Source organism: Hyla sarda, chromosome 7, assembly GCF_029499605.1.
Source record: "Hyla sarda isolate aHylSar1 chromosome 7, aHylSar1.hap1, whole genome shotgun sequence".
Lineage (NCBI taxonomy): Eukaryota > Metazoa > Chordata > Amphibia > Anura > Hylidae > Hyla > Hyla sarda.
The window spans coordinates 30,587,005-30,599,352 of NC_079195.1; the positions used below are offsets into that span (position 1 = coordinate 30,587,005).

The 12,348-nt window shown below is 49.5% G+C and overlaps 1 protein-coding gene across 5 annotated transcripts in view; it reads right to left on the minus strand.

The window, feature by feature from the left end:
- LOC130283471 (uncharacterized WD repeat-containing protein alr3466-like) overlaps positions 1-12,348 on the minus strand; it is a 141,710-nt gene that overhangs the window by 73,710 nt on the left and 55,652 nt on the right. For all 5 annotated transcript variants that reach the window (XM_056533055.1, XM_056533053.1, XM_056533052.1 and 2 more), the window contains exon 9: positions 5,108-5,196. In XM_056533055.1, the coding sequence (XP_056389030.1) occupies positions 5,108-5,196 (89 nt within the window). The remainder of the gene's footprint in view (positions 1-5,107; positions 5,197-12,348) is intronic.

Below are 12,348 nucleotides of genomic sequence, written 5' to 3' on the forward strand. Positions count from 1 at the left end.
TCTCCATTTCACTTTGTTTCCAGATTATCCCAACATAGGAAGTACTTGACGACTGTATCTTTTTGTTCTATAGCTCCCATAATAGTGCCAGCCCCACAGTGCTCCCATAACGCTGCCAGCCACACAGTGCTCCCATAACAATGCCAGCCACACAGTGCTCCCATAACACTGCCAGCCACACAGTGCTCCCATAATAGTGCCAGCCACACAGTGCTCCCATAACACTGCCAGCCACACAGTGCTCCCATAATAGTGCCAGCCACACAGTGCTCCCATAACACTGCCAGCCACACAGTGCTCCCATAATAGTGCCAGCCACACAGTGCTCCCATAACACTGCCAGCCACACAGTGCTCCCATAATAGTGCCAGCCACACAGTGCTCCCATAATAGTGCCAGCCACACAGTGCTCCCATAACACTGCCAGCCACACAGTGCTCCCATAACACTGCCAGCCACACAGTGCTCCCATAACACTGCCAGCCACACAGTGCTCCCATAACACTGCCAGCCACACAGTGCTCCCATAACACTGCCAGCCACACAGTGCTCCCATAATAGTGCCAGCCACACAGTGCTCCCATAACACTGCCAGCCACACAGTGCTCCCATAATAGTGCCAGCCACACAGTGCTCCCATAACACTGCCAGCCACACAGTGCTCCCATAATAGTGCCAGCCACACAGTGCTCCCATAATAGTGCCAGCCACACAGTGCTCCCATAACAATGCCAGCCACACAGTGCTCCCATAACACTGCCAGCCACACAGTGCTCCCATAACACTGCCAGCCACACAGTGCTCCCATAACACTGCCAGCCACACAGTGCTCCCATAACACTGCCAGCCACACAGTGCTCCCATAACACTGCCAGCCACACAGTGCTCCCATAACAGTGCCAGCCACACAGTGCTCCCATAATAGTGCCAGCCACACAGTGCTCCCATAATAGTGCCAGCCACACAGTGCTCCCATAATAGTGCCAGCCACACAGTGCTCCCATAATAGTGCCAGCCACACAGTGCTCCCATAACAGTGCCAGCCACACAGTGCTCCCATAATAGTGCCAGCCACACAGTGCTCCCATAATAGTGCCAGCCACACAGTGCTCCCATAATAGTGCCAGCCACACAGTGCTCCCATAACAATGTCAGCCACACAGTGCTCCCATAATAGTGCCAGCCACACAGCACTCCCAGAACAATGCCAGCCACACAGTGCTCCCATAATAGTGCCAGCCACACAGTGCTCCCATAATAGTGCCAGCCACACAGTGCTCCCATAATAGTGCCAGCCACACAGTGCTCCCATAACAGTGCCAGCCGCACAGTGCTCCCATAATAGTGCCAGCCACACAGTGCTCCCATAATAGTGCCAGCCACACAGTGCTCCCATAACAATGCCAGCCACACAGTGCTCCCATAATAGTGCCAGCCACACAGTGCTCCCATAACAGTGCCAGCCACACAGCACTCCCATAACAATGCCAGCCACACAGTGCTCCCATAATAGTGCCAGCCACACAGTGCTCCCATAATAGTGCCAGCCACACAGCGCTCCCATAACAATGCCAGCCACACAGTGCTCGCATAATAGTGCCAGCCACACAGCACTCCCAGAACAATCCCAGCCACACAGTGCTCCCATAATAGTGCCAGCCACACAGTGCTCCCATAATAGTGCCACCCACACAGTGCTCCCATAATAGTGCCAGCCACACAGTGCTCCCATAACACTGCCAGCCACATAGTGCTCCCATAACAATGCCAGCCACACAGTGCTCCCATAACAATGCCAGCCACACAGTGCTCCCATAATAGTGCCAGCCACACAGTGCTCCCATAATAGTGCCAGCCACACAGCACTCCCATAACAATGCCGGCCACACAGTGCTCCCATAATAGTGCCAGCCACACAGCACTCCCAGAACAATGCCAGCCACACAGTGCTCCCATAATAGTGCCAGCCACACAGTGCTCCCATAATAGTGCCACCCACACAGTGCTCCCATAATAGTGCCAGCCACACAGTGCTCCCATAACACTGCCAGCCACACAGTGCTCCCATAACAATGCCAGCCACACAGTGCTCCCATAATAGTGTCAGCCACACAGTGCTCCCATAACAATGCCAGCCACACAGTGCTCCCATAACAGTGCCAGCCACACAGTGCTCCCATAATAGTGCCAGCCACACAGTGCTCCCATAACAGTGCCAGCCACACAGTGCTCCCATAACAGTGCCAGCCACACAGTGCTCCCATAACAGTGCCAGCCACACAGTGCTCCCATAATAGTGCCAGCCACACAGTGCTCCCATAATAGTGCCAGCCACACAGTGCTCCCATAATAGTGCCAGCCACACAGTGCTCCCATAATAGTGCCAGCCACACAGTGCTCCCATAATAGTGCCAGCCACACAGTGCTCCCATAACAGTGCCAGCCACACAGTGCTCCAATAACAGTGCCAGCCACACAGTGCTCCCATAACAGTGCCAGCCACACAGTGCTCCCATAACAGTGCCAGCCACACAGTGCTCCCATAATAGTGCCAGCCACATAGTGCTCCCATAATAGTGCCAGCCACACAGTGCTCCCATAACTGTGCCAGCCACACAGTGCTCCCATAACAGTGCCAGCCACACAGTGCTCCCATAATAGTGCCAGCCACACAGTGCTCCCATAATAGTGCCAGCCACACAGTGCTCCCATAATAGTGCCAGCCACACAGTGCTCCCATAATAGTGCCAGCCGCACAGTGCTCCCATAACAGTGCCAGCCGCACAGTGCTCCCATAACAGTGCCAGCCACACAGTGCTCCCATAATAGTGTCAGCCACACAGTGCTCCCATAACAATGCCAGCCACACAGTGCTCCCATAATAGTGTCAGCCACACAGAGCTCCTATAACACTGCCAGCCACACAATGCTCCCATAATAGTGCCAGCCACACAGTGCTCCCATAATAGTGCCAGCCACACAGTGCTCCCATAATAGTGCCAGCCACACAGTGCTCCCATAACAATGCCAGCCACACAGCGCTCCCATAATAGTGTCAGCCACACAGTGCTCCCATAACAGTGCCAGCCACACAGTGCTCCCATAATAGTGCCAGCCACACAGTGCTCCTATAACACTGCCAGCCACACAGTGCTCCCATAACAATCCCAGCCACACAGTGCTCCCATAACTGTGTCGGCCACACAACGCTCCCATAACAATACCAGCCACACAGAGCTCCTATAACACTGCCAGCCACACAGTGCTCCCATAACAATGCCAGCCACACAGCGCTCCCATAACAATGCCAGCCACACAGTGCTCCCATAATAGTGTCAGCCACACAGTGCTCCCATAACAATGCCAGCCACACAGTGCTCCCATAACAATGCCAGCCACACAGTGCTCCCATAATAGTGCCAGTCACACAGTGCTCCCATAATAGTGCCAGCCACACAGTGCTCCCATAATAGTGCCAGCCACACAGTGCTCCCATAACAATGCCAGCCACACAGTGCTCCCATAATAGTGCCAGCCACACAGTGCTCCCATAATAGTGCCAGCCACACAGTGCTCCCATAATAGTGCCAGCCACACAGTGCTCCCATAATAGTGCCAGCCGCACAGTGCTCCCATAATAGTGCCAGCCGCACAGCGCTCCCATAATAGTGCCAGCCACACAGTGCTCCCATAATAGTGCCAGCCACACAGTGCTCCCATAATAGTGCCAGCCACACAGTGCTCCCATAACAGTGCCAGCCACACAGTGCTCCCATAATAGTGCCAGCCGCACAGTGCTCCCATAATAGTGCCAGCCACACAGTGCTCCCATAATAGTGCCAGCCACACAGTGCTGCCATAACAATGCCAGCCACACAGTGCTCCCATAATAGTGCCAGCCACACAGTGCTCCCATAATAGTGCCAGCCACACAGTGCTCCCATAATAGTGTCAGCCACACAGTGCTACTAATAATAGTGTCAGCCACACAGTGCTCCAAGAACAATACCAGCTACCTAGTGCTTTTATAACAATGCCAGCCACACAGTGCTTCCACAACAGTACCAGCCACACAGTACTTTCATAACAGTGCCAGCCACACAGTGCTCCCATAACAATGCCAGCCACCCAATGCTCCCCTAACAATGCCAGTCACACAGCACTCCCATAATAGTGCCAGCCACACAGTGCTCCCATAACAGTGCCAGCCACACAGTGCTCCCATAACAGTGCCAGCCACTCAGTGCTTCTGCAACAGTACCAACTACCCAGTGCTTTAACAACAGTGCCAGCCACGCAGTGTGCCTACAACAGTGCCGGACACACAGTGTGCCTACAACAGTGCCGGACACACAGTGCACCCACAACAGTGCCAGCTGCGCAGTGTGCCCACAACAGTGCAGGCCACGCAGTGTGCCCACAACAGTGCCAGCCACGCAGTGTGCCCACAACAGTGCCAGCCACGCAGTGTGCCCACAACAGTGCCAGCCACGCAGTGTGCCCACAACAGTGCCAGCCGCGCAGTGTGCCCACAACAGTGCCAGCCGCGCAGTGTGCCCACAACAGTGTCAGCCATGCAGTGTGCCCACAACAGTGCCAGCCATGCAGTGTGCTCACAACAGGGCCAGCCACAGTGTGCCACAATAGTGCCAGCCACGCAGTGCGCCCACAACAGCGCTGGACACACAGTGCGCCCACAACAGTGATTCAATAACAGTGCCAGCCACACAGTGCTCCCATAAAAGTGCCAACCACGCAGTGTGCCCACAACAGTGCCAGCCATGCAGTGCGTCCACAACATTGCCAGGCACGGAGTGCGCCCACAACAGTGCCAGCCACGCAGTGATTCAATACCAGTGCCAGGCGCAGATTGAGCCCAGCAGTGTAACCTGTCCGCCAATGACTGCAGCGCCTCTTCTCTCTGATATGAAAGTTATATGTGAGCCGGCACTAGATGGTAGTCACATGTATCTTCCCAGACTTGCCCTGATACCTCCGATCAGATGCCATCTAATGACAGCAATACGTTATGGGCATGAGAGGGATGCGCTGCCATGGTCTGTAAGCCGTGTCTATCTGTATACCCAGAGTCTCCCCTCCGTATTACCTGTAATGCGGACACCTTCTCATCATGTGCTCTCTCAGAATGAAGGTTTTCTTGTGTTTCCAGATCCCAGACATCAACTTTTCCACCATCTGAAATGTAAGGAATAAACAATTTACAGGAATAATTCCCTAACTGTGTAAAACTAAGCAATAAAGCAATAAAAAGTTATATGTGGATCAAACTTCTTTCCATGTATAAAAGTTCTGCAACTTCCTAATCTATTTCATGAAGAGTTCTTCCCACATCCACAGGTTGGAGTACTCCTATGTGAAGCCATTTCTCCATTCACTCTCAGACTGAACATGGTGCCCACCTCACCAGCAGGGAAAGGGTGCTTGGGGGGGGGGGGGGGACCCTGCTCTGGACAGGACCAAGAATTAGCATCAATACAAACTGTCTTCAAACTATGGACCTCCAGATAAAGCTACTACAACTCCCAGAATGCCTACAACTGTTAGCCTATAGAGCAGTGGGCTCCAAACATGAGACCTCCAGATGAAGCAAAACTACAACTATCAGCATGCCTGGTTCAACGGCTGTCCTGGCATGCTGGGAATTGTAGTTTTTTCAACATCTGGAACAGAGGTCTCCATAATGTGGATCTGCAGATGTTGTAAAACTACAACTACCAGCATGCCTGGAGAGCCAACAGCAAAACTGTGTGCCTTTAGATCAGTATTTCCCAACCAGTGTGCCTCCAGCTGTTGCAAAACTACAACTCCCAGCATGCCCGGACAGCCTTTGGCTGTCCGGGTATGCTGGGAGTTGTAGTTTTGCAACAGCTGGAGGCACACTGATTGGGAAACACTGCTTTAGATGAAGCAAAACTACAACTATCAACATTGCGGTCACCCATTTGTTGTTCAACGACTGTCCTGGCATGCTGGGAATTGTAGTTTTGTAACATCTGGAACAGAGGTCTCCATAATGTGGACCTGCAGATGTTGTAAAACTACAACTACCAGCATGCCTGGAGAGCCAACAGCCAAACTGTGTACCTTTTAGATCAGTATTTCCCAACCAGTGTGACTCCAGCTGTTGCAAAACTACAACTCCCAGCATGCCCGGACAGCCTTTGGCTGTCCGGGTATGCTGGGAGTTGTAGTTTAGCAACAGCTGGAGGCACACTGATTGGGAAACACTGCTTTAGATGAAGCAAAACTACAACTATCAACATTGCGGTCACCCATTTGTTGTTCAACGACTGTTCTGGCATGCTGGGAATTGTAGTTTTGTAACATCTGGAACAGAGGTCTCCATAATGTGGACCTGCAGATGTTGTAAAACTACAACTACCAGCATGCCTGGAGAGCCAACAGCCAAACTGTGTACCTTTAGATCAGTATTTCCCAACCAGTATGCCTCCAGCTGTTGCAAAACTACAACTCCCAGCATGCCCGGACAGCCTTTGGCTGTCCGGGTATGCTTGGAGTTGTAGTTTTGCAACAGCTGGAGGCACACTGATTGGGAAACACTGCTTTAGATGAAGCAAAACTACAACTATCAACATTCCGGTCACCCATTTGTTGTTCAACGACTGTCCTGGCATGCTGGGAATTGTAGTTTTTTCAACATCTGGAACAGAGGTCTCCATAATGTGGATCTGCAGATGTTGTAAAACTACAACTACCAGCATGCCTGGAGAGCCAACAGCCAAACTGTGTACCTTTAGATCAGTATTTCCCAACCAGTGTGCCTCCAGCTGTTGCAAAACTACAACTCCCAGCATGCCCGGACAGCCTTTGGCTGTCCGGGTATGCTGGGAGTTGTAGTTTTGCAACAGCTGGAGGCACACTGATTGGGAAACACTGCTTTAGATGAAGCAAAACTACAACTATCAACATTGCGGTCACCCATTTGTTGTTCAACGACTGTTCTGGCATGCTGGGAATTGTAGTTTTGTAACATCTGGAACAGAGGTCTCCATAATGTGGACCTGCAGATGTTGTAAAACTACAACTACCAGCATGCCTGGAGAGCCAACAGCCAAACTGTGTACCTTTAGATCAGTATTTCCCAACCAGTGTGCCTCCAGCTGTTGCAAAACTACAACTCCCAGCATGCCCGGACAGCCTTTGGCTGTCCGGGTATGCTTGGAGTTGTAGTTTTGCAACAGCTGGAGGCACACTGATTGGGAAACACTGCTTTAGATGAAGCAAAACTACAACTATCAACATTCCGGTCACCCATTTGTTGTTCAACGACTGTCCTGGCATGCTGGGAATTGTAGTTTTTTCAACATCTGGAACAGAGGTCTCCATAATGTGGATCTGCAGATGTTGTAAAACTACAACTACCAGCATGCCTGGAGAGCCAACAGCCAAACTGTGTACCTTTAGATCAGTATTTCCCAACCAGTGTGCCTCCAGCTGTTGCAAAACTACAACTCCCAGCATGCCCGGACAGCCTTTGGCTGTCCGGGTATGCTTGGAGTTGTAGTTTTGCAACAGCTGGAGGCACACTGATTGGGAAACACTGCTTTAGATGAAGCAAAACTACAACTATCAACATTCCGGTCACCCATTTGTTGTTCAACGACTGTCCTGGCATGCTGGGAATTGTAGTTTTGTAACATCTGGAACAGAGGTCTCCAAAATGTGGACCTGCAGATGTTGTAAAACTACAACTACCAGCATGCCTGGAGAGCCAACAGCCAAACTGTGTACCTTTAGATCAGTATTTCCAAACCAGTGTGCATCCAGCTGTTAAGAAACTACAACTCCCAGCATGCCCGGATAGCCGTTTGCTGTACAACAGCTGTCCTGGTATGCTGGGAATTGTAGTTTTGCAACAGCTGGAGGCACACTGATTGGGAAACACTGCTTTAGACGAAGCAAAACTATCAACATGCCGGTCAGCCATTTGCTGTTCAACGACTGTCCTGGCATGCTGGGAATTGTAGTTTTGCAACATCTGGAACAAAGGTCTCTGAACTGTGGACATCCATATGAAGCAAAACTACAATTCCCAGCATGCCTGAACAGGCTGTCTCTGCACTCTGGTAATTATAGTTTTGCAACATCTGGAAGAGTGGTCTCCAAACCGTGGACCTTCAGATGTTACAAAACTACAACTACCAGCATGACTGGAAAGCCAACAGCCAAACTGTGTACCTTTAGATCAGTATTTCCCAACTAGTGTGCCTCCATCTGTTGAGAAACTACAACTCCCAGCATGCCCAGATACAGCCGTTTGCTGTACCACAGCTGTCCTGACATGCTGGGAATTGCAGTTTTGCAACATTTGGAACAAAGGTCTCCGAACTGTGGACATCCATATGAAGCAAGACTACAATTCCCAGTATGCCTGAATAGCTGTTGGCTGTCTTAGCATGCTGGGTATTGTAGTTCTGCAAAATCTGGAAGAGTGGTCTCCAAACTGTGGACCTTCAGATGTTACAAAACTACATCTACCAGCATGACAGGACAGCCAAAGGCTGTCTGCGCATGATGAGAATTGTAGTTTTCCCAACATCTGGAACAGAGGTCTCCAAACTGGGGACCTCCAGATGTTGCCCAACTACTACTACAACTACCAGCATGGTAGCCAATAAAGGTTCACTGTTTGGAGACCACTGCTCTATAGGCTATAGCTACAGCAACCCTAAACTTGTCACAGCTGAGAGTTTGCTACAACTGTTTCTAGACTAAACAATCTATATGTCAGCAGCACAAACCTTTCTCCTGTTTTTGATTCTTTGTTTGTTACAATGTATCAGTGCAGGTAAACTGTATCAGATTGCTAAGTGTTTAGCTCACAGAGGATTGTCTAGACGGGATACAACTGTATCCACTCTCTAAGAAGTCAGAAGTATTAGCTATGGCAGTGTTTGCCAACCAAGGTGCCTCCAGCTGTTGCAAAACTACAACTCCCAGCATGCCCGGACAGCCGTAGGCTGTCCGGGCATGCTGAGAGTTGTAGTTTTGCAACAGCTGAAGGCGCCCCGGTTGGGAAACACTGAGCTATGGAGTGACATGACTTTATGATTGGGGAGGACCCTCATAGTTTTTGAGCGTGAAGGGGTCAGAGCGCCATTTTAACACTCTGTACACTTCAAGTTTTTCCTGTGCACCCCCCCCCCCCCCCACAGATATTCGATGTACAGGGACTATAGTCAGCCCCAGTGACTTGAATGGAGCTGTGCTGCAGTTCCTCTAAAAAGCTGGGTAGGTTGGGGGGGGGGGGCGCTGCTGTTCAGGGAAAACTTTGCAGTAGTGCTTAAAGGGGTATTCCATGAAGAAAAGAAAAAAAAAAAATGTCTTCATATTAACTGGCTCCAGTAAGATTAAAAAATCTTAATCCTTCCAGTAATTATCAGCTGCTGGAGTTGAGTTGTTCTTTTCTGTCTGACCACAGTGCTCTCTGCTAACACCTCTGTCCATGTCAGGAACTGTCCAGAGCAGGATAGGTTTGCTATGGGGATTTGTTCCTGCTCTGGACAGTTCCTGACACGCATGTGTCAGCAGAGAGCACTGCTGTCAGACAGAAAAGAACAACTCAACCTCAGCAGCTGATAAGTACTGGAAGGATTAAGATTTTTTTTCTATAGAAGTAATTTAGAAATCTGTTCAACTTTCTGAAGCCAGTTGATATGAGGAAAAATGTTTTTTTTTTTTTTTTCATGGAATACCCCTAGACTCCGCCCCTAGACTCCAAAGGATAGGGGATAAGATGTCTGATCGCTGGGGTCCCGCTGCTGGGGACCCTGGGGATCGCTGCTGCAGCACCCCGCTATCATTACCGCGCAGAGCGAGATCGCTCTGCACGTAATGACGGGCAATACAGGGGCCGGAGCATCGTTACGTCACGGCTCCGCCCCTCGTGACGTCACGGCCCGCCCCCGTCAATACAAGTCTATGGGAAGGGGGCATGGCGGTAGTCACGCCCCCTGCCATAGACTTACATTAAGGGGACGGGCCGTGATGTCATGAGGGGCGGAGCCATGACATCACGCTGCTCCGTCCCCCGTATCGCCCGTCATTACGCACAGAGCGAACTCGCTCTGTGCAGTAATGATGGCGGGGTGCCGCAGCGGCGATCCCCGGGGTCCCCAGCAGCGGGACCGCGGCGATCTGACATCTCATCCCCTATCCTTTGGATAGGGGATAAGATGTCTAGGGGCGGAGTACCCCTTTTAAGCAATACTGCAAAGTTTTCCCTGAACAGCAGAGCTTCCAACCTACCCAGCTTTTCAGAGGAACTGCAGCACAGCTCCATTCAAGTCACTGGGGCCGAGTCCCTTTACTTCGAATATCTAGGGGCGTTGCACAGGAAAAACGTGAAGTGTACAGAGTGTTAAAATGGCGCTCTGACCCCTTCATTCAGGATCCATGGAAGGGTCCCAGAGGTCAGACCCCCCCCCCCCCCTCCAATGATTATAAAGTAAAGGCATATAAAAGAAATGACAGAAAGAAAAAGTGAAGAAGAAGTGAATAATAAAGAAAATGTATATACCAAACAGGGTCTATCCGGTATTACCTGTCAGTAGGGATTAGCACCCAGAACTTGATTCCTGTGTAACAGACCAAGACAGAATACTACTGTAGAAGCCTATACACAAGAGGAGAGCTCAGGGATTTGTATTTCTAGGTCACTTATTTTCGGGAGGGGGGGGGGGAGAAATGCTCTTCAGGAAGGTAGTTAGTCATAAAGTATTAATACTGCCAAAAACAGATTTAGCTGAATACAACATCTCACAATGTGACGGGGAGGACGGCGCAAGGACTTTGATGCGCTGCAGATTTTTATTTTTACGGTAAATGTATGTTAAAGGGGTACTCCACTGGAAAACATTTTTCTTAAAATCAACTGGTGCCAGAAAGTTAAAGGGGTATTCCAGGAATTTTTTTTAATTTGACTATGCTACAGGGGCTGTAAAGTTAGAGTAGTTCATAATATAGTGTCTGTACCTGTGTGTGATGGTTTTCTCACAATTCTTCTGTGATTTTCACCCCACTATTTATTTTTAACAGCATACAAAATGACTGTTGTCTCAGATTTTTCCCAGGTTGCAATGCGGCCGAGACCTGACTCACTAGTCAGCTGATGACAGGAGCCTGTCTGCTTCAAGGGGTGGAGGGATCAATCTGCAACTAATGCAACAGCTGTAGGCACCCTGATTGAAAACCACAGGTCTTTTGAATGGATGCAGCTCATTTATGTTTCAATGGGTGGGGTGGCTGATGTGTGGAAGGGAGGGAGGAAAATGGAATTATGGGATTTGTAGGCAAAAGAAGAAAACTCAAAAAGGAAATACCAGTTCACAAAAAGCTAGCCACAGTGTTATGGTAATCTCACAACATAGCTATTTATCCCCAAGACAAGTGCAGATCCTTCCTAAGCATGTCCATTACTGTCTGCCAGGTACGTACTAAAATCACCTTATGGTGGAGAACCCCTTTAAACAGATTTGTAAATTACTTCTATTTAAAAATCTTAATTCTTCCAGTACTTATCAGCTGCTGTATGCTCCACAGGAAGTTCTTCTCTTTTTGAATCTCCTTTCTGTCTGACCACAGTGCTCTCTGCTGACACCTCTGTCCGTGTAAGAAACTGTCCAGAGCAGGAGAGGTTTTCTATGGGGATTTGCTCCTGCGCTGGACAGTTCCTGACATGGACAGAGGTGTCAGCAGAGAGCACTGTGGTCAGACAGAAAGGAGATTCAAAAAGAAAAGAACTTGCTGTGGAGCAAATAGCAGCTGATAAGTACTGGAAGGATTAAGATTTTTAAATAGAAGTAATTTAGAAATCTGTTTAACTTTCTGGCACTAGTTGATTTAAAAAAAAAAATTTTACAGTGGAGTACCCCTTAAAAGGAGAACTCTGATCAAAAGTGAAATAGTAAAGATCATATGGGTGTTGCATATTGTGAAAACTTTATTCCTCCTGTATGCACTGTTACAGTATGGTTTCAATTGTGTAGCAGTTTGTGCTCTGCTTACACCTTATGTCAGTGTTTCCCAACTAGGGTGCCTCCAGCTGTGGCAAAACTACAACCCCCAGCATGCTCGGACAGCCTTCGGCTGTCCGGGCATGCTGGGGGTTGTAGTTTTGCCACAGCTGGAGGCACCCTGGTTGGAAAACACTACCTTATGTGAACACATTGCTGGAAAATGTAACATAGCCCTTATACACCATTCATCTTTCAGAGGCCAAAAACGAATCCTTCTGACCTCCATCAGAATGAGTCACTATAGGGTCACTGTATAGGAAGTGGAGCACATTGTGGGGTGTCTTTTTTC